At 40.9% G+C, this 22912-nt stretch overlaps 1 protein-coding gene across 9 annotated transcripts in view; it reads right to left on the reverse strand.

Annotated features, from left to right (window-relative positions):
* The window catches only part of HIVEP1 (HIVEP zinc finger 1), a 132613-nt gene that overhangs the window by 69781 nt on the left and 39920 nt on the right, over positions 1-22912 (reverse strand). Inside the window, exon 1 of one of the 9 annotated variants that reach the window (XM_040546084.1) lies at positions 21577-21807. The exons of 7 other annotated variants lie outside the window; for them this stretch is intronic. In XM_040546084.1, the coding sequence (XP_040402018.1) occupies positions 21577-21616 (40 nt within the window). In that variant the 5' untranslated portion in view covers positions 21617-21807. Of the gene's footprint in view, positions 1-221; positions 233-21576; positions 21808-22912 lie in introns of those variants that run through there. One more of the 9 variants, XM_040546087.1, reaches the window with a different exon arrangement.

Genomic DNA, 22912 nt, shown 5'->3' on the forward strand with positions numbered 1-22912 from the left:
AATGTAACCGTGCTTTCTAGGAATGTGAGGAAGGAGATCTGCACACAGGAAAAGATGCTTGCTGTTTTACATGCCTCCTGCTGTGGAAGATCATTAAGTGGACACCAATAGAGTTAGTTTGAGAAGGTAGTGCTGTGGTGAATGAAAAATAAATGCAAAAACGAACCAGAATTTTCAACAACTTTACATTCTCTATTCTTGGTATTCGTCAAGGATATAACCTCACAGATTTAACTGTACACACCACAAACAGAATGTAGTTTTAAAAGACCTTGTTTTTTTTTTTTTTTTTTTTTTTTTTTTTTTTTTTTTTTTTAAGACATCAACATATACAAACATAAACATGCTAACATGTTGTCCTGGTTTCAGGTAGGACAGAGTTAATTTTCCTCCTAGTAGCTGGCAGGGTGCTATGTTTTGGATTAGAATGAGAAGAGCGCTGATAACATGCTGATGTTTTAATTGTTGCAGAGCAGTGCTTACACCAAGCCAAGGACTTTTCAGCCTCTCTCTGTCCTGCTAGCGAGCAGGCTAGGGATGCAGCAGGAGCTGGGAGGGGACAGACCCAGGACAGCTGACCCAAACTGGCCAAAGGGGTATTCCATACCATCTGACGTCATGCTGAACAATATATAGGGGTGGCTAGCCGGGGTGGAGGGGGGGGCCGGCTGCTCGGGGATAGGCTGGGCATCGGTCAACGGGTGGTGAGCAATTGCATTGTGCATCACTTATTTCGTACACATTATTACTATTAATACTATTATTATTATTATTATTGTTGTTATTCTTTTCCCTGTCTTAATAAACTGTCTTTATCTCAACTCACAGACTTCACTTTCCCGTTTCTCTCCCCCATCCCGGAGAGGGAGGGGGGAGGGTGAGCGAACGGCTGTGTGGTGTTTGGCTGCCAGCCGGGCTAAACCACAACACATGTATTAGAAGTGCACTAGGAATTTTCATTTTACACATGAGAAATTTTAAAGGCCTTACTTATATGATCAGCTAAGAAAAAAAAAGGGGTTAGGATTTTTGGAAAGGAAAGCCCAAATACTGAAAAGCGTGAGGTTTGAAAAATATGAAACCAGTAACTTCTGACAGCAGTTTAAACTGCAGCAAATGTAATCTTCCATTTTTTGTTTCATTTGTGTGTTTTCTTTTGTTGTTTTTAAAAACAAACAAACAAAACTCCCACTTTAAGTCACCAGGAGAGTTTATGGGAGGGTGGGAGGTGGTAAATGCTCATTAAACTTAAGCAAAATGCCCAATACATTTCATTGTACATGTTTACATGCATCTGTATTACTGTAAAAAGGCTTCTTGATGAAAATTTATAACTTCTCTATAAAAAAGTGTGGTTTTTTTTTTAAATCCATATACTTCTCTACAGATAACTGGAGGATTAGCACTTAATACGGTACAAATCTGCTAGAATTAGACTACTGTATCAAAACTTCAAAAAATAAAAATTTCTATTTTGCCTGAAAGGCTAGGTTTTTGTATTTAATTTTTTAACCAAAACATCTGGAAGGAAAATGTCTGCTTTTCTTCACTTTAGTTAAAGGAAGAACTCCCAGGCCTTACTCCTGAGTCATCCTAAAAATACCTCCAGCAAAACAGCTTCATATAACAGCAGTGTTTCTTGTGGCTTTCTGAAGAAAACCATTCTCAACCTTTCTTTATCATAAGGCATTTGAAGATAATTTTAAAGATCACTTTTCATGTTTTTCAGTGGACACAAAGGAAGATATCAATTTAATTATTTTTTCTTGTATCGATCATCTAGATCACTAGCAGAAAAGAAAACCACAGTTACAAAATATTCTTCAGTTAAACTACAGTAATGCAATCTCACTACATGCATTGGGAAGTGTTACTGAAAACAGAATGCTGGGTGGGATGCTTGTGTTTTGGGGAGGTGAACTTACAGACAAGGGGCACAAGGCTGAGGTGCTGTGTGGAAATCTCCATCTTCTGTCTATTGAACCCAATAGAGTAAAACTCCAGTATGTCAGTGCTTTGCATCTCACTGTATGAGCATTGCTTCTGAAAGCATTAGAATACTACCAGGTTAACAAAATAATAATGAAATAAAAATAATAATAAAAAAACACAGCACAATATGAACCTTGCAGACAGGTGCTGAGCGTGAAGAAGAGCTCAGGTGCTTCATGGAGTAGCCAGAACCCAGCTGCAACTGGAGCAATTTCCCACCTCCCCCAAAGGGAAGCCTTCAGGTTTTCATGTCCCTAACGCTCACCCAGGGGTGTGGGAGCTGATGGTTGGACCAAGCTTGGACCTATTCTCTGCAAGAGCAGGATGACGGAGGGACACCCACGAGCACTTCCCTCAGCAACACAGCCATCATTTAGTCCAAAAGGTAACTGAGATGATTCCTAAATGTTAACTGAGATGAACCCTAGAACTTCCCTTAACTAGCTGATTATAAAAGGGAGAAAAAAAAGAGAGAGCGCACTAAATTGAACACTGTTGCAGGCAAGGCCAGTAGGATGAAGGACACAGAAAAGGGATGGAGAAAACAGGAGGCCCCTCTGTTTTTAATGCCTCTCAGAGGCACCTGCCAACGCAGGAGAAGCATGCCCTGCACTTGGAGTGGGAAGGAGGGCTGGCAGCAGCAGTCCTGGCTGCAAGGATGAGCTCTGAGCGAGTAGGTGGAAGAGCTGGCAGAAGATAAACCAGTTGCGCTGAGGATTCCTTTGACGGCCCCAAATTCCCACCGCTGCCTTCCTGCTGCAAAATTAAAACCTGTGAGGCTGGCAAACAGCAGCAAAAAGACATTTCACAAAACCTATATGACATTCAAATTTAAATCTACTTTTAATTAAAAACCATTCTTCTGACCCCAAATGTTTCTTTTTTCTCATTTAATGAGGAACGTTCAAGATTAAAAGGAAAAGATCAGATGAGGCAAAAGCTGATCCCACCCCACCACAAACGCAAGGTGAAACGATTAAATCCCAGTTTGTCAGATGGTACTGGGTTTGAAGGTTGCTCATGAAGCTGTAAAAGAGGGGAAAATAAAGATCTCTTAAAAATTGGGAAATGTCAGTTTAATGCTCTTAGCAACTAGTGGGAAGTTGCAGGGACAGCTGTCATTTTAAAAACTACAAACTTTTTTTTATAAAACATTTTGAATGAGATTTAAAACATCTTAATGTGTTCTACTAGTCATTATAACCTTCACTGATGGCCTATTTCATCAGTTTTTCAGGAAAATTTTAAACATTTTCATTTTAATATTAACATTGAATGCTCGTCATATTCCCTGCCATATATAATTATTTGCATCGAAAAATGAAAAACTGATGACAGATTCTTTACATAACCCCCTTAAAAATAGAAGATAAAAATCCTCCTATTACTTTTTCATTTCAAGCAGAAAAAAAAAAGCTTGCATATTTGAAAATACAATCTGTAAATCGGAGATTAAATTAGTATCACCAATGGTCAACTATACTGTATATACATACAATAAAGAACTCGATATAGAGGTTATATATAAATTATGTATACAAACAGCTCTATCCTTGCCATCACATACATATTACTTAAGCACAGCAAGGACTCCTGATGAGACTGACAGGGTGTATGCGCATAAATTACATACACACTTCACATAGGAACCCAAGCTGAGTCACTATTGCGGAATTTCCAACTTTTCGGGACATTTTTTTATTATGCAGCATTGAAACTTATCAAAAGCTGAGCACACAAGGGTCATGGTTGGGAGGATTTTTGGATGGTCATTTTCTTCCAGAAGGATATAGGACAAAGGAGACACCTCAGTAACTGTCTAGCCCAAGAATTCAGAGGTTGGCAGATCTTCGGAATGGTTTGCTGGTGCTGGACATCTTTCCACCCGCTTTTACTTCTGCGACACACGTGAGCCCTGACCAGGGAGATAATTCACTTACACATTGTTTCACTTCTGTAACGAACTAGAAACAGTACTGATTGCATTTACATTTGCATGACTTCTAATCAGTCATCTAGCAAAACAATTATAACACTGCTATGCTGATGTCTAGTGCATTGTTCTGCACATCCAGATTCTACCTATCCACCTAGGACAGGGTGATTGTTATCACTGCAATCTGCTTAATAATTATTTAAGAGCCTCTAGGATATTTACTGTTCCAGGCTTCATTTCAGCTTTATGTTTTTTTCTATACCTACCCCAGTATTGGGGTTAAAAGTTAAAGTAAAATTTTAAAGCTGACAACAAGTTGCTTTAGCTCACCACCTTTCCAAGGTGCTGCCACGAGCATCTTCAGGCCTTCTGTACCGATGCAGGTCCCTCTCCTTTCTCCCTCCCCCTGTGGGTTCACTGTCCTTTGATCTTGTGCCCCAGAACTAGAAAAAATTTGTTTTTCATTTATTCTTTTATTTTTTTTTAAAGCCTGACACAAAGATTAAATGAATGCCAGTGAAACCCCTGTGTGTTTTTTTCCTCAAATTTTCCACTCACCAGAAACATATGTAAAAATAACACGAGGCACAAAAGATTTCTTTAATTTCTATACTGTCTCAAACACAGACTATACCAAAGAAACAATTAGTTGAGCCAGCCACTCCCCAGCCAAACAGGGAGCAATTTTCCATTAAGCTTTCTGGTACTCCAAAAGCCCTCGTACTCAGCTTTGCAGCTGCTGAGGGAGTGCTTACCAAACTCAGCAAGGAACAGAACTGGTTCAACAAGCAGAGCAACAAGAAAGCTTGTGTTTCATCACCTGAAACAATAGCTCAGAGACTTTCTTCAAGTTCTCTGAAGGGTCAAACTGCTCTTTAATTTCTACTTCTATTTCTGGAGCTCCTCAAGCACTACTGAGTTTACAAGGCAGAAATCATGCAAATATATAAACTCGGCACTCGGGAGCCCAAAGCACCAGCAACCCTGTTAAAAACACCTTAGTTTTCTTAAGCTTAGCATACCTTAAAAATGATCTCTTTACTGAGATCCCGAAACCTTGATTGATAGAAATAGTGGAAAAGATTAGATCTTTAGGAGGACTTTAGATTCTGAAGTTGTTATAATTATCAGATATTAAGTAAATAAATAGTACCGGTGGCTATGAAGAAAAAACAAAAACAAAATATATTTGATGAGGCTCAAAAAAAAAAAAAAGCCTTTCATATGACCTCCACGGTGGAGGTAGAAGTGAGGAAGGGAAAGAAAATTAGGAGCAAGACGTCAGAATGAATCCCACTGTTCAAGATGAAGGCACACCACAGACATGTACTGCGACAGGTATGTTTTCCTCTACAGCTGCCATAAACATTAGCAATGTTTTATTTGCTTTTTTACAGCTAGCAAGTAGAGTTCACTCCTCCACACAAATATATGACCTCAAGATCTCATGCCTGAGTGTAAAATAGCAACTCAATTTAAATGAAAAGTTAGAATATCTTTGCTATGGATATCACTTTGCATTTATCTGCACTGGATTTCATTTGTCATTTTATAACCTAATTTAATTTTTAAATGCTTTGCATTTCGTTTTGCAACTTCATCTTTACTACCACGGGTAACTCCATCAAATCAGCAATGCTGTCACTTCACTGTTCGTGCTCTTTCCTGGATCACTCAGAAGAACCAGAATTGACAGATGCACATTTAAATTAACTACAAAATGGCAGGCAACATTTGTCTGCTACGGAACAGGTATAGACTGCAAAACATGTAAGTATCAGCCTCTCAATGAATTTACGCACAAGAGGGGTTGGGGGGGGGGCAGCATGTGGAGGGAGCTTACTCAATACTCTATCTTCTTTAAAACCCACCCTCTCCAAATTTCTTTGTGCCTTCACCAGACAGCTCAAAGAACATGCCTGTGGTTTGTCCCCCCGCCGCACTGCCCATCCATCCCTTACCAAACTCCAGCATCTCCATACATCTTTCTTATAACTGGGCTAGCTCTAACACAGCCTGTGGTCTTCTTCTAGACCAACATCCAGTTGGCTCTGCTCCATCCTTTCTTCTGCCCAACCTCAATGTTGTTTTCTGAGGACATGTCAATACCTGCTTCTCCAAAAAACATCTCAACTTTAAATTCTAAGCTATTTGGTAAATCCACTTTGAACATTGCTGCAGAACCACAATCACCTTCAAATTCAAAAGCCCTCTTTAGTACTACTATGCATTAAATGCAAAGTTAAAGCTTTCCATTATTCAAACTAACATATCAAATTTTTTGCTTGCTTGTTTTTCCAAGAGTTTAACATGACTTAATGTTACACACTGAAGTGTATGAATCAAACTTATGTCCACTCAGAATGACATCAGTGGGTCTTACTGCTGAAAAAACAAAGCATCTAAAAAATCCACAATTAACTTCTTACGCTAGATCTTGCTCAGCTGTGGACTTCTAAAGTTTGTCTTTCCAAAGTAATCTTCTATTTTTGTCCCTTTTTTTCCTTTAAATGTTGCATGAAATGTTATGAGCTGCAGCTTTAAAGTGGAAAAACAACAACAAATATTGGATTGGCAAAAAGCAAAATGCTTTGAAAGCTGGTCGAGCTACAAGCTGATGCAGGATCACGTGTACCTGAAACACAAAACCTAAGTGAAGGCACAAAGATACGATGCTCTCTTGTTAGCAGTGTGCTCTAGCCATAAACACGGTATTTGCCATTCTAAGAGGCTTACCCACAGAAACTTGCCATGGGGAGTTCATGTTCGCTCCTCCGGGCAAACAATTAGACCGCAGATGGCAATTTTGAGGATGAAAATGTGATATTCTGTTCAGGAACACTGCATGGGGTGCCTGGGTTTGGGGATGCAGACAGTAGCAAAGCAGAGGTGATCTGTAAGCCCAGGCATGGGAACTCCCCCAGACCCGCGGGGAGCAGTGACACAACCTGCAGTGCCCTCAGGCGCTCCCTCAGCAACCTGCTTCAAGGGGCAGAACAGCTCCGAATGGAAAAATACAGGTCAAGCAGGAGGAAGAAGAGGGAATTAACCAAAGAAAAATGAAAATCAGAAGGGAAGCTGTGGGCAGATTAGTCTAAATCATCCAACTTCACCAGACACATCCCAAGCTGCTACTTGGGGGAGAAGGGGGCAATTTGGCAGACACACGTAGAGGAATTCAGACGTATCAGGGAGGAGTTTTGTGCTGAAAGGAAACAAAAATGGTTCATGCGTTCACCAATACATTTCCAGCAGACCAGGACAACCTAAAATTACAAACAATGCTGCAGCTTTTTTATTTTACTACCTTCAAGAACCATTAGAAACAAGTTGTTATGAAATCACCACTCACGCACGAAAGCAGAAATTGCATGCTGGTCTTGCAGAGTGCCCCACACCACACAGCAAGAGGTCCCCTACCATGACCCCCCAAGCCCCATGAAACCTGGAGGGTTTTTCGGTTGTGGGGCTTGAGGGGAATACGTTGGTGGTGGTAAAAGAAATCTGCCGTGCACCCTAGATTCTAAGGAGCACCAAATCTGAAGAAAAAACAAGAAGTTTCTCTCTCCTTCTCTCTCCAAGAAATAAAAGGAAGTAGGCTGAACTATCTTCTTGGCATTCCTTCTTTGGTTATCTCCAAGATAACCTTGAACAACAAAGAAGCTCTTGGGGAAAGAAAATGGAACACTGACACTGCAAATTTAGTTCATTAATTTTTATACAAAAAGCTACTTATTACAAGAAACTAAGAAGGCTTCATTTAGTAAATAAAGAATAGGAAGCAAATTACGGTAGTATTACTTCATAGCTATTTAAGTGCTTTATTAATATGCTAACCAGTATTTTGAAAAACAAAGCAAAAACTCTATAGGTCCATTCACATTATTTACTGTTTTCACCACTTTATAAATCATCCCAAATGAAGTGCAGGTCCTATTCCCGTGGAACAACAAAGCACTACAATTTTTTTAAAAAATCGTAAAACCAAGTAAAATCTAAACTGAAACAAACCTAGCTCTCCTCACCTCCTTTTCCTGGGTACACTGGGGAAATTTTCTTTACCTATTGCAAGTTTAAGGGAGATAACTAACTATCTGCTTCTTAGACACCCACAAAACGACGATGTGATGCAATCTGAACACCGCCCTGTGTGTTTTTGCCTTTTATCACTTAGCACTCAAGCTCCATGTTGCGTTGTCTGATTGAAGATGAGGGGGCTGTGAGGAACACATGGCAGGCAGCCACAGCACACTGTGTCTGGAAGCAAACGATGGAGCTTGGCGAGCCCTGCGCCCAATTGTGCATCCAGGGACTTCAAGTCTTCACATAGTTTTTGTTCTTCAACAAGAAGGTTTTGCAATTGTTAGCCCTGTGCCATGTAGAAAGACTTGCATCTGACTTTTTAACTTGTTTACATTATTATTTTTGTCGTTGAAACAATGGCTTCTGTAAAATATGGTGAATGGGAGAAGAAATTAGAATGTGCTACTTGACTGATACAATGAAAATTCAAAGCCACTATAATATTCTGGAAATACTTTGTTTTTCTTTTTAATATGCCCATTTTGACATTTTCTCAATAGCGCTAAAATTTATCCCTTAGGAAACAACCCCAAATTTCTAAAACTATTAAGCTTTTAAATGGTCACAGAATCACAGAATTGTAGGGGTTGGACCTCCAGAGACCATCAGGTCCCACCCCCCTCCCAAAGCAGGTTCCCTAGAGCAGGTTGCCCAGGTAGGCGTCCAGATGGGCCTTGAATATCTTCAGAGAAGGAGACTCAACAACCTCCCTGGGCAGCCTGTTCCAGTGCTCCATCAACCTCACCATGAAGAAGTTCTTTCGCATGTTTGTGTGAAACTTCCTGTGATCCATTTTGTGTCCATTGCCCCTTGTCCTGTCCCCACAAACCATTGAAAAGAGGTTGGCCGAATCCCACTGTCTCCCAAAATATGGTCCTTTTTTTTTTTTTTTTTTTTTAATAAATAGTTCAGCTAAAATAACTTTCCACTCAAACTTTCCACATTTCCAGCCAGAGGAAGGACAACTGAGACAAAAATCATACATGGTTAAAACGGTAAAGTAAAATAAAGCCAACAAATGGTGTATGCACTGTAGAAATTATACTCTGAAATTCTGTTTCTTTTTTGCCTCCTCTGAAGACCATAGACCAGCTTATGCTTTGAGGCCTCTACTTAGCAGGAATCACAGGAAGTAAGAAAACACTGAACACATGATTTTCTATTTCTTTTCCCTTATGAAAAAAACATTAGACACTATCTTACAGGTAGCAAAAATTAATCAAAAATACACTTTCACAGCAGATAACCTGTTGCTTTCTCACCTTTGGCAGTCTTTCTGTTCAGTTTCTCATTTTCTGTGGTTACAATTGATTACCACAAACCAAATTTAAACTTTTTATTGTATGCCTCAGGATTAATCAATTTCTTATGTAGTCAGCTACTCAGCTTTTGGATTCATGCTTCATGTAATACCTCCCCTCCAAAAAACAAAACAAAACAAAAAAACAAAACACAATACTCTCAACTCAGATGAAGTTTATGGTTTGGCAGTTTAAATACTTTAGTTTTCATTTGTTTTATCCCATTTAGTAATTGCTTCCAAGTGTATTAAACTGTGACTGTTTTAAGAACTTCCAGAAATTAAGTTTTATTCAAATTAAATACTTAGGAGGTATTCATTATCAACTCAAGACAGAATTCAGTAGCAGAATTTGACCTTAATTACTAATTATCAGCTGGATGAAATTCATGCTTTCGCACTCCTGGTAGCTAATTTTGAAGATTTTGGTGGCTGCAGTGTCATTAGCTCACACATTATGGCAAACAAAAGATTTGGAAATTGTTACTCCAAATGTAGCAGAAAAGCAGAGACAAACTTCATGGTGCTCACTGGAAAGAAAACCCTTCTAAAAGCACGACTGAAATGGGGGAAAAAAACATATTTTCAAATTATTACAGGGACATAGTTCTGAGCATGCAAACAGTGTAAATACCTGACTTAATCCATGATTTAAATATAGTCTACTTTATGACACCGTGGGAGTCATCTCCTCATAAGACAGCAAGAGCAATGCAACCCAACCAGTATATTAAAAACCTAAATTGTGAATTATAGAAAAACGTTTTTACCTGGAAGGCCGTCCTAAAAGTATGCTAAGCGAAAAAGCCATGATCAAAGCATAAAATATAGAAGGAAATAAACAGGTCAAATCCCTTTATCTGTTTAAACTACTCACATAATTAATTTATAGCCTTCTGGTACACAGCACTGAGGAACTGACCCACAGTTCTTGATGATTCTCTGAAAACAGCCACATAATGCACAGGGATCACCTGTTTTTTGTGGTTGTTTTGATTGATTGCTTTGGGAAGGGGCATTTGCAGATGAACAAAATGTCAGGTTGCATTAAGAAAAGATATAGACAATAATAATATAATTATTGCAGTGCTATGAGTGAGAACCATGTTCTATGCTGGCTGCCTTATCTTGAAAGGAAAAGAGCAGAAACAGAAAAAGTTCAAAAGGCAATAAAATTACTTAGGAGCCTGCTGAAGATTCTAGATGAGAGAAGTCTAAAAGATCACAGCAGTTTTATTTATGGAGAAGTGGAAAAAAATTGACATAATACAGGTATATAAAATAATAAATGTTTTAGGGAAGGTCAAACTGCGCACTACTGGGAAAAAAGAACAAATTGAAAACTCATAAATCTTATGTGCAATATCAAGATGTAAGCCTTAGCAGCTGAACTTCCCAAAGGCTTTGTTTAACCAATTTATCTCAACTCTCATTTCCTCCCTACTTTCAGGCAGATATTTTAAATACATGTTTTAGATTTAGCTTTCCCATTGCAAATGAATTCATTGATCAATTCTGTCAGATGACATTGAAAAGAAATCCTTTTAAACACAATGAGATATTGGCTTTTGGGCTTTTGCCACGAAGTACTGAAGGTGTATACAGGACAATCTCGACACTCCTATTATTAATAAAAACATACCCTGGTAAGGGCAAACAGGTAATGTTCTCAACAGAGATCAAACATGATTTTCAGAGCACCACCCAGCTACTAATTGCCTGGCATGAAAGTTTAAAAAAAAAAGCCACAGAACAAAACAAAACCCCAGGGTCCACAGCCATTTCTTGCAAAATTGCCCACTGAAGCACTTGCTATTCTCTCTCCAGATCACTTCGCAAAGGGCACCGTTAGGATACTGGTAAATCAGTCTGGTTTTGCTTTACAGAAGTGAGGAAAGTGTTAAAAATAATTTTGGCTGCTTTAGACACTGACATTGTTTCATATGAAATAACACCACATGTGCGCAGTACAGTTTAGACTTGCCACTTATTCTAAGAAACTACCACCCAAAAAGAGGTCATTGCAGATTTACAGTAAGTTTGCCGTAGCAAAGTTCGGAGCATGTTCTCAATATTACCAAAAATGCTTGGCTGCGTCTGCTTTGGAGTGACCTGACTGTAACCACCAAAATATTACAGTAACTTGTTGCCCACTGATCCAAGCAAAAAACACCCATCAAAATAGCAATGCGAGCTTTCCTATTTTCAGCAGTGACTTTGTTGTTGTTGTCATCTCTGTTGGCAGGCTCCTCGGAGATCTGCCATGTTTTATTCCATATAAACCCATTCACAAGACTGTCCTTGCTGAGCTGGCTCCTGAAAATCCCAGGCTCTGCCCAAACAAACTACGTCCCGGACACTGCTGTGAGCAAGCCCAGCAGTGACATGCAAAGCAGCACACGGGAACAATGAGGTGCAATGGTGCTCCAGAAATCAGCGCCTGTATGTAGCACATGCTTCAACTTACGTTATTATGTGACCTGGCTTAAAAGTCTCCCAATCCAAGTTTGTCTTCACATCTCGGAGGCTGCTCTGACTCAAACCAACACTAAAAGCACCGACTGGCAAACAGAAGCTCAGCAGTTTGCAAACCCAAGGGCCATCTCTCCCTCCACATATGCATACAGATGTATACATTTTTAAGGATGCGTAATTAACTGTAAGAAAATAATTCTCGGGGACCAGAAAGCTAAAAGCATTCGTATCAAACGCAGAACCTTTCTCACTGTTTGCACAAATAAACCCACTGAAGTTGCTGACTTTGACTGGCACAGCAAGCCAGATTAGTTTCTCAACGCAAATCAACTTAAGCAGTCAGAAGCCGAAAAGTACCGAAGTTTCCACAAAATTTCTTGCAGATTTTTACAGACAAAGTTGTTGCCTTAGTCTGTGGAAACAGTTAATATTTTCTAATGCAATGCAAGGTTGATAACGCACACAGCATAGCATACCTTTCCTCTGCTTTTAAATGGCCCTAATAGAAACCATCTCCAGATAGCATTGCAAGGTAGGTTTTTGGGGGTGATGGGAGTGGAGGGGTGGAAAGGTGAGCTGGTCTTAAAACTGCAATAACATTTCAAATTACATCTACCCATGCTAGTCAGACAGCCCTGGGTGGTCTATTTGTTGCTGGTGGTTTGTTTTTTTATCTTTTTTTTGCTTCCAAATTTTGCTATGTATTTATAACCATTAAGTGATTTGTGAGAGGCACTACAATCAGACAGATCTAAGATAAAACTCATTATCTACAAGGTTGTTCTCAAAAGTCAACTAACACATTGACATCGTAAGAAATTAACTCGTCAGTATATTTTTGACATGCACAGTGTTCTTCTCTAAAAGGTCATTTTTCTAAATTAAGCGAAGTATTAAATATCTTTGCCGTTCCACTGCACATCCCAGACTTAACTCATGAAATGTTTTCACTGTAAAAGCAAATTGCCATTGAAATAATCACAAGAAATACATGGAAAAGTTCCACATCCATTTAAATCTGACATGTACCCCAAGCAATGTGAGCTGTTAGGGCCTGCTCATATGTTTCATAAACTAAAATAAGATAACTGAAAGCGTCCCTACTTAGTAAATACAGTGTAGCCTAGGAATTATTATTATTTTTTGCCCTGGCTGCTGCTTTTTTTTTTTTTTTTTTTTTTTTTTAAACTCCCCTAAACCACACTGGTAAGTGGGAGTTAGAGCAGGACATCATCAGTCCCTACTTAAGATTTACTTACTGTCTTTTGCTATTTGTCTTCCTTACTGACCCAGGAATGCAAAGCACAGACCTCTTCCAGGTGCTGCCCCTACATCCATCCTCACCCTTCCTCTCTCCTCCGCAGGCAGCACTGGGAGGGCAGCCAGAGCTGCGGCCCCAAATTTTGCTTCCACCTCCCACCCTGCCTCCGGGAAGAGCTCACCTGAGCTGCTGCAGCTGGCAACAGGAGCTGGGTGCCGATCTGTGGAAAATGCCCACCTTCTGCGGGGGTAAGGGGTTGTGGCTCGCAACACCAAGGAGAAAGAGCAGCTCCACGGGATAACAACCAGGACGCCTCCAAGGCCAGGTGGAGATGCCCAGGACAGCTTCTCTCTTTGACAAAGCACAGAGCAAAAGCTACAACTTCTCCCCTTTCCCACCTACTGGGGTTCTCTGTTGATGAGTGAGCTTTCTATGGTGTCTTCCTGCCAGGCTAGAGTTGCAGGAGTGTCTTCACTTAGATAACTTCGTTTCTTGAGTACACAATTACCCAATACACCCAAGGCACTCCAATGCACTTTTTTTTTTTTAATTAAAAAAATGAATACATAAAATAGTTTATTTCTAGCTGGAACATTTATTTTATTTTTTTCAAACTTAGGCCTGTAAGTAAAGCCATGCGAGTGCTCTGAATGTGGTGCACCGAGACCCTCAGCTCAGTATCCCAATAAAGTATAAAATTCTTGGCTGTGTTTCTCTCCCTCTACGTATGGGAACGTATGCCGAGCTCCAGGCTTGCAAGAGACCTTGATGTTCATGAGAACTTCCTCTATTTCCACCCATGCAACTTATTCTGCCTACAGCAGGTCATCAGGTTTCTACTGAACATTCTTCTAGAAGATGTAAAAGGAAGCTAGCTATGCCAGCAAGCCCCACCACCGGGAACAAACACCCCTTCTGTCATTTCACAGAGAGAGAACAGCACCAGCTATCTGACTATTTATCCTAAATGAAAGCCTTTAACTCATTTTACAAGAGAAAGGAAGTGGCAAAGAGCAGGACACAAACAATTAAATGAGTATTTGCCCATGAAAAGCCAATGGGACATTGTGTTGGGTGTGGAAGGCAGGCAGCAGTGAGACAACACACCATATTAAACTGCAGCAAGACGTAGAAAACTGGACTATGCATTTGAAAAACCATTAATGAAGTCAAATACAGATCAGCCAGGCAGCATATACACAGCCCTCAAGAGCCTTATGGCAAGGATGTGTACTTGCCCCAGTTTCCTTAAAATACATTCCCCCCTCCTAACAGGCATTCAACAAGCATGGAAACCTTCATTTGGGTACGTGTTCAGGAAAAGACACAGCACGCTCATGCTGAGAAGATACAAATCACATCCATCATCAACAGATCTCTGCCAGGCAGCATCCAAGAGATCTTTGATCGCTTCTAAGTAGAAATGGGAGATGGCAACCCGTGTACTTAGAAACATGAAGGAATCCAGAGCACCCCCCTGTGCTGATGTAGGATTATGATCCAACAGGTCCAAAGGCTGCGCAGGGAAATTACTGCTGGTTGTGTCCCAGCCTGACAGCTAAGCATCAGGACCCTGCTTACTGAGCTATGAAAGGGAGAAAGGGGGAATTACCTCACCTTCTCCTTTTCCCAAGGAGTCTGAAGTAATTTAAATATTTAAAATAGTGACTCTTTCACAAGCATTGCTGAATCCCCAAAGCCATATCCCTGCTCAAGGTCCTATACATCATCACAAAGTCACTGTGGCTGCTGAGGTACCATTCGTTCTTTCATCCAAAACACTATTTTCAGTCATTTTACCCAAAAGCAAAGTGGTGAAATTTTATAAACATCCTGTCTTTGCAGGTATTGTAAGATAACCTGACTTCATCTCTAAGGTGCACGCTGTTACAGCCAAAAGGTCCAGCACAATACACACCATGCTAGGAGAAAGCTAGGCACAATACACATCACTGACTGACCTGCTCCTTGCAATGCCACCTCGACTCTGTGCTTTTCAGTAGAGTGAAGTCCAGGGGAAGAGCTCTGTTTCCACAAAGACCCAAGAGCTGCCTTCAAGCTGTATGAGGACTTACAGACAGGCAGAGTAGAAATTGAGACTAAGGAGTTTTGAGACAGGTTAAAAATAAGCACAACTGACTGTACAGGGATTAGTAACAAAACATACTCTGAAATTTTAGCTATGCGTAGCTCTTTCCTCCTTTCGTTCGCACCCTTCTTTGAGCATAACCCAGGCAGAAACTGCATTTTGAAAAACCTGCCCTGTGCTTTGCGTGGGTAAGGAAAGCTCTTGGAGGCCACTCTCCCATCACCTGTTTGCCCTTGCCATTACTTCAAGTGGAACAAAAAATGTTCAGTTGTCCAAGCGAAATTAAACATTTTAATAGGAAAAAGAACAAATATGAAGCTGGCAGGATTTAAAAATACAACCTCCATAAAACATTCATGTTTTGTGTGACCAATAAATGTATGTTAAAAATAACCATGCTACACTTCTCTTTAATGTTGTTGAACTTAAGATCTACAAGAGAGAAAAACTCCTCAGACTTTTGTTATACTATTGATTGCCAAAGACATGCAATGAGAAAATGATACCCCCCCCTTATCGTACAAATTAATGAGACTTAAGCAAAGCAAACCAAAATTTTATTTGCAATATTTTATTTCTAGTTCAGATTTGAGATGGCTGGTCACATTAAGTTCACAACATTTTGCTTTATAAATATATCATGTCTGATTTGCATTTTTAAGTAACTCTTGAAAACAAACAGTGCAACAGAAAAGCTTCCTTAAGGCATAGTGCCAGAAAAACCCAGAAGGCTGCAATAAACCACACTAATAAACTTACTTTGGGAATACCTTGTAGAGGCCAATAAGAACTGTGCTGTATTATCAAAGGGGCTTTAAGTATTATACTGCAAATCCTGTGTAGCAAGAAGTGGATGAAGCATGTCAAACCATATACTGTCCTTTAAAATTGCCATATAAAAACTAGGTTTTAAGATCAGAGGTTGGTATGTTAGTATTGGAGAATAAAATGCATTATATGGCACATTATCCCCAGAATTATCCCCAAACCAAGTAACATGTATCCATAAAATTTGAGCAAAGTAAATTGAAACACGTTATCATTGGGAAGTGCACTGTCAAGGCACACGTGCAAACTGAACAGAGCCTTATTATCATGGGAGTCAATAATCATCAAGATACCATGGTGTTTCAAAACCCTAAATAAATTTAAATTTTATTTAGTGACCCAACAGGTATTCTCCCATACTAATATTACCAAAGGGCACAGCTGGCACTGTTTGGCTGTAGTAGCTGGCAAATTTTCTATAGCTTAAAATGGCCTAGGTTGGGCTGATGCTTTGCTTCCCCAGGAAAATTGTAGGCTTGTGTGTTGACAAGAAGATGTTGCTTAGAGGAAATGCACCAAAAACCTCTTTCCATCAGAAAATACCATTACCAAAAGCTAAGCTGTTTGTAGAAAGTAGGAGTTTCAGCAAGTTTTACATTATGAAATATTTCTCCAGGACAGTTTCCCAAGTTCCCAACCAAAAAAGAAAAAACATGTATTATCTAAAGCTTTGTTTCACTCTTGTTTAATCTACACAAAGAAAAGCCATGTGGACTGCAATAAGTCAAATTCAAAACAAAGTGTTTTAAATTTATAACAATTAAATACTCTAAGTTAATACTTATTTTAATTTCATGTTACAGAAGCATGGCAAGTTGTGAGTAGAGATTTTAGTTTTCACATTTTAAAAAGTTGTACAGGAAAAAGAGGCACACTTCTAAGAGTAGTGTCAACAATGACCTATGAATCTAATTTCAGCTTGTTTTAATTGCAGATGTTGGAATAGATTTGAAATCTATTACAATCATCTGACATACCCACAAGGAATGATTTGGTACATGCTTATTAAGTGTAGATTTTAACATCTGTTGTGCATTCAAATCAATTAATGAATGTTCAGAGGATTCACTCTGAAAATACTCCAGTTTTAAGTGGTTCTAATAGGCATATATTTTGTTTTTTGCATGAACAGCACTGTATGCATCGTAAACCTACAAACCTAGTTAAGGATCTTGAAACACAGGGCTTTTTCTTTGTATTCCTGTCCCTCACACTTGCATCCAGACAACTCTCTCTGTATTTTGTGGAATAAATGTGGTGAAGCCAAAATCCCTTCCCTAACCCCACCCTCAGAACTGAGATACGCACACTACTCCTCCGCCAAGACACCACCACCAAAGGACATTGAACAACAAGCCCGCGCTCTGAATTCGAGCATCTTCGGAGCAGCGGGAAGCCTGAGTACCAGAAAATTGTTAACTTGTTAATTGTACTTCTTCACTGAAATCCAGACTGTTCTCAGACCAACTGTAAAGCTACGAAGGATTTTAAGAGAACCAGAATTCCAATGGTTTACAATTTTGTTAGGAAACCAAACATCCTGGCACAGCCCCACAGTATCCATCCATCTGTGGGAACTCCCTTGTTATTACTTCTGTTCCACTGTGGCAAGCGACTCTGTAAAGCAGCCAAATCTCACACAAAGGTTTGCTTCTTCACAGCTCCTTTGGAATCCCAGGGCATAGATGAAAGCAAGGACTGACAGTGTTGGAAAGCATCCAGGAGCAGTGCAATGGCAGCAGGTAGCAGCAATGTGTCTACCTGTAGCACAAAATCCCCTGTTAGATGGAAAACGGGGAAGGGGACACTTGGTTTTGCACAATTCAGTGACAGGCAGGCAGAGGAGAACATGCAGGATGAGGTCGGGGAGGTGGGGTGAGACAGCATAGGGAATGCTTACAGGAGGAAAAGCCTGGGCTCAAGGTTAAGGAATGGTCTTGGAATATGGAGGTTCAGTGCTGGCCAACTGCAGCCTTCCCATGTGCCTCAGCTCCAACCCGCAACAATGCTTTCATACTGCAGTGATTTATTGCAATGATGAATTACTGTGTGTTTCTAGGGAACACAGTTGCTGCAGAGATGAAGTCTTACGGAGATATTTAGATAGTTTGCTGCCAACTGCTCACATAAAACATGCTCTTGAGTTAACCCGTTACATACCTTCCTGAGCATCTTCTCATTTACTGCTTCCTTTTCCAATGGCACAAAGATTTAAAGGAAGATGAGTTGTTGCTGTTTCACCACATACCACTATTGCACCCAAGGCAGGGGCACCAACTCCCCCTGCCCTGAAGCACTCTGACAGATCTTGCTAAACAGCTGGCCCAATAGCTGCAAAAGCAGCCAGTAAGTCAAGGTGCCCAAGCACCGTTCTCCTGAAACAGCCTCCTTTTCAGCAAGGGACTTTCTAAAAATCAGACCCTGTTAGATTGTCTCACATCTGACCCATGCGAAGAAAGCTGCCCAAAGCCCTTTTGCAAGAACACCTGACTTCTGTACATGTCTCCTAAATACAGTGTAAGCAATTATTGCACACACAGTGCAAAATTAGGGTAGTTAGAAAATAGCCTCTTCTTCTGACCTGCAGCAATTAATTCCAAAGTCAAAAATCTTAATAACATAGTTGAGGATTTTCAAAAGGCACTCAGTCATTGGTGATGGGTTTTTAATTAATTTTCCCACAGAAGCCAATTGTAAAACTACCACCAATGAAAACAGCATTCACCCAAGTCAACTCCCATGTGTTCTTGACAATCACGCTCAGAACTTCCAAGTGTGGTAACAACCTATTTCTATCTTTTTGAGAATGATCTTTAAAGATAAAACTTAATTATAAAGAAAAAAAAAGACATTTATCTTGCAGTGGCAATAAAAACCTCATATACGTAAAGGTATGTTCAACCAGAATAAAATCTTACTGTGGTCAGCACAAGCTGGTTTGTGACCATTCACTTTATAATACATTGAGTCAAGACCCAGACAGAAGGGTGCACCCATAAAGCATCTTAGCAGACCTCTGGACCACACCGAAAGAACCCTGCGTGTTGCTTTAAAACCAGCTCGGCCTCCCCTGGCTCAGGCAGCAGAATGATGCCAGCAAAGAGAAGGTCCAAAAGATTCCTCCCTGCTTCTCAGTCTCCCTGTAGTAACCCACTTTCTAGATGAAAGACAGCTTGCCGAAGTTCGTATTTGGTAAAATATGCTGCATGGACTTACCTTGTCAGATTTGATATTATGAAAAGATTTCCAAATATATTAATGGGAAAACTTGGGCTTGGGTTTTCTTGCGGAGTCTCCCTCAAAATAAATCCCACTCTTGTGTCATAGGTCCCTTCTCAATGTTTTTTCACAGTATGAGCCAGGAATGGATGAGCTGATATTAATAGCTGATTCTCTACAACATACAGTGCCCTGCCATCTAGCATCTCCTGAGCCATCGGCACTGCTGGGATTAATAATCAAATCACAGTACATAACAGACAAAGGAGCAAGAACTCTTCTCAATTGAAAATGTCATTAATTCCTGCATAATTATATTGACTGTACAAAAGGTCTGCCATTTTTAAATTGTGCACAAACACTTAATTCCCTGTGACAAGCAGAAGTATACCAAGATGAAGATCCAGACACTAGCTGACACTAGCTACATGCCAGGGATGTACAAACATCTGAAAGGCACATGTACACAACTGTGCTAAAGACCCCCTGTAAATCCAGCAAGCTTCAGAAAGGAGAAGACAGGGCATGTGTCACTTCCTTCACAGAGGAAGTATTTGCTGAAATCTTACACTGTCAAAGGGAGCTGACAAAACAGCAGCAATTAATTCTTTCAGCTGCATGTGCCCAGGCTATCCAAAAAAAAATTTAAAGTCAACCTTCATCCATCTTCATTTGTTTTTAGCTTTGCCAAGGTAACTATGATTAACTTATCAAGTTTCAGTCTGAAATACTTGGGGGTCAGGGGAGGCAGGAGGGAAAGAAAGGTTAACGCAAAGTCATATGTTTGCCTTACAAGCCTAAATAAGTAACTGCTGGTGATGCAAAGCAATGCTGCCTTTTAAAATAAACAAGTGTTAAATCCCTAGGGCCAAAACAACCAAAACATAAGTCACCTTATCTCTTAGAAAGTAGTTACCAATATTAATGAGCACCAGACAAATGAAAAAGCTGAATTAAACAAACAAACAAAAAGATGTGCTTTCTCACATAAATGCAGAAGAAGCAATATTTCCAGTATTTGAAAAAAAACAGCTGTACGCTATTCCGCAGCCATTTGAAAACACCTACATGCCAGCAAAGTTCCTGTACCCAAGCATGTGAAGCTCTGGGAGTAAACACAGTTGCTCTCATTTGAAGATGACAGCGTTAGTTTTTCAGGCTCCTTCAACAGGTAGCAGGCCTATTTTGCCAACCAAACAACAAAATTAGCTAGCTGCCTCCTGCTTCAAAGCTTAAAAAAAAGACAAGCGATCAGAAACAGTTGCTCACCCCCAGTGGGGCTGAAGCACCCCTGCTTCCCTGCCACAGCACCTCCCGGCACACATTTCTCTGCTATTCCCTGCGTGGTCCAGAGCATTTCAACTATCGCATAATGCTGCTTCGATAAACCTGAGGTTACAATTCACCCTGCTGCTCGTGCACTTGCATCTCGGCAAGGCGATGCTATTCTGCTGTACAATAACTTCTGCATCTTTAGGAAGCCTGCACACATACCTGTGCCAGGCAGACCATGCTTCACGAGTGAAAACAACAACACTCTTTGGAAACGTCTTCGTACAGTACTCAGCTCCCTGAAAATCAGTTTGGTCATGATTTTGCTTCACCCCTGCCTGTACAACTTAGGACATAAAGATCTGGTCAGAGCTGTAAAACTGAATACTAAGGCTGCATTACAGCCCAAGGTTAGGCTTTCCCTATTTTTAAAGCAGCATCCTTACTTTAGTGCTTAAAAATTCTCTTAGTTCATTTTTGCCTTTTCCTACAAATAACATTTGCAAACAGCAAAATGCCTTTGCTCATGTATACCAAACAGAGCCTTTGCCCCAGTAATAGTCTAGAAGCTAATAACTATTTTAGAGCAATTCCAGTACAATGAGACGCTGTCATTGGCTGTTTATGTAACAGTAAATTAACCCCCACCGATACCTTTCAGGAATTCGTATTCACAGCATACAAAATGTGCCTCACAAGAGCTTGTTAATATGGTAAGCGCAGAAGCAGTCTCGATTTGGAAGACTGTCTTTCAAAGCAAACGTGCTTAACCTGCAGTTTCAGTCATGGAAGAAATTATTCAATTGCAGACAACAAAAACAACAGGGTTATAACTAATGTACGGTAAATGCTTTGTGGGTGTAACGCAAGCTCATTTCCCAGTAGTGCACTCTCTTAAATCCTAACACATTTCTCACCCCGCTGCCATGAAATACCTTTATTACGTTAAACTTGCTTGTGCATTTCGTTTTCAGGCAATGAACCATGACACCACATCATTACCAGCTGGGGAAGGGTTTCTTCTCTCCTCAGAAGCATTTTTGGAGCAGGGGGCCAGCAGGCAGTAGACGCCCCACTACTGGAAGCACTGACAGCGAAGGGGGAACCAAAAGCAAACTCACCGCAGCGGGCACTACCATCTCCCTCCGGCACCCCCTCCATGCAAGCAGGGACCCCCCGCCGAGGGCTGGATCTGACCCTGGATCTGACCCGATGGTTCTGCTCGGGGAAGGCGGATGTCAGGAGGCGTTCATCAGAGCGGCATTATCATTAAAGGCGTAAAAACCGCAGCAAACCCGTTCCCTGAGAGCCGCTCCCGCCAGCGCCGGGCTCGGAGGCCGCGGGCCGGCCGCCATCCCGGGTGCCCTCCCCCGCTGCCGCGCCATGGCAACGCGGTCCGGCCCGGTCCGGCCCGCCTCGGAGGCGTGAGGAGGGTGCACCAGGCATCCAACCGAGTACAGGGTCACTGATATTAACCCACTGACACACCCTCCAGACCATATATAAAAATATAAAAAATAAATGAAAAACAGCCCAGCCACTTGGCATCTCGCTGGTCTGGCTCTGCTTCCAGTTAGAGTGATGAAGGGGGTATAGAAATTGGGGGGGGGAGGGAGGGGTGAAATGGAGAAACGTTGCATTCGATGCCTTAAAATAAATAATAACCATAGGAAGGCTGGGGACAGGGGGATGAAAGGCAAGGCACGGACTTTGATCGTGCAATCGGATCGGCGTGGGCACCTCTGACGGTCTGATTGGATTGCTGCAACAGAGCCATGGAAAGCCAGCCAAGTAGAAGTGGAAAAATCTGTGGACCCGGTTCCCTTTCAAGAGATGAAAGAGAACTCTGCCTCTGGTACCGGGATTTATGGGAAAGGTAAATGCAGCCATAATACAACACTTGCCAAGATAACTTAGGTCTTCCTTCAGGAAAACACTCAAGCACGTTCCTAAACCCATTACTATTCAGGGCAGCCCATAAGCATCTGCTGAAACATAGCACTGAAGCATAGCATTCTTAAACGGGAGTCCTTAAGTACTGTGCTGATTAACGTTGTGTTTTTTTCCCCAAATCCAAGCCACTGTGAACCAACAGAATGAACTGCCCTCATTAAATTTTTATATTGCCTCTGCCTTCTTTCAGATTAAATCAGAGCATACGGTCAGAAAATAAGTTTCACTTTCCATTAAGAGGATAAAGCCCAACTTTTCTTTCTTTTTTTTTTTTTCCCCTGTAGGATCAACAGGCTGCACGCTGCCACACATCCCTATGAACGAGCACCTTTCATGAGGAAGAAAGCTGGCACACAGCAGAAGGACTGCTCTACCCCTCTACAAGCCCCGCAACTCCCTTGATGTGCAGCTGCAAGCCAGAAGGGACCACACAGAGCAGCGTATGCATACATTTTATCCACTGATGAACCCTTTTGAAGCAAACTTTAAAATGCTGTAGACTAT

The sequence above is a fragment of the Cygnus olor genome, chromosome 2, assembly GCF_009769625.2.
Source record: "Cygnus olor isolate bCygOlo1 chromosome 2, bCygOlo1.pri.v2, whole genome shotgun sequence".
In the NCBI taxonomy this organism is placed as follows: domain Eukaryota; kingdom Metazoa; phylum Chordata; class Aves; order Anseriformes; family Anatidae; genus Cygnus; species Cygnus olor.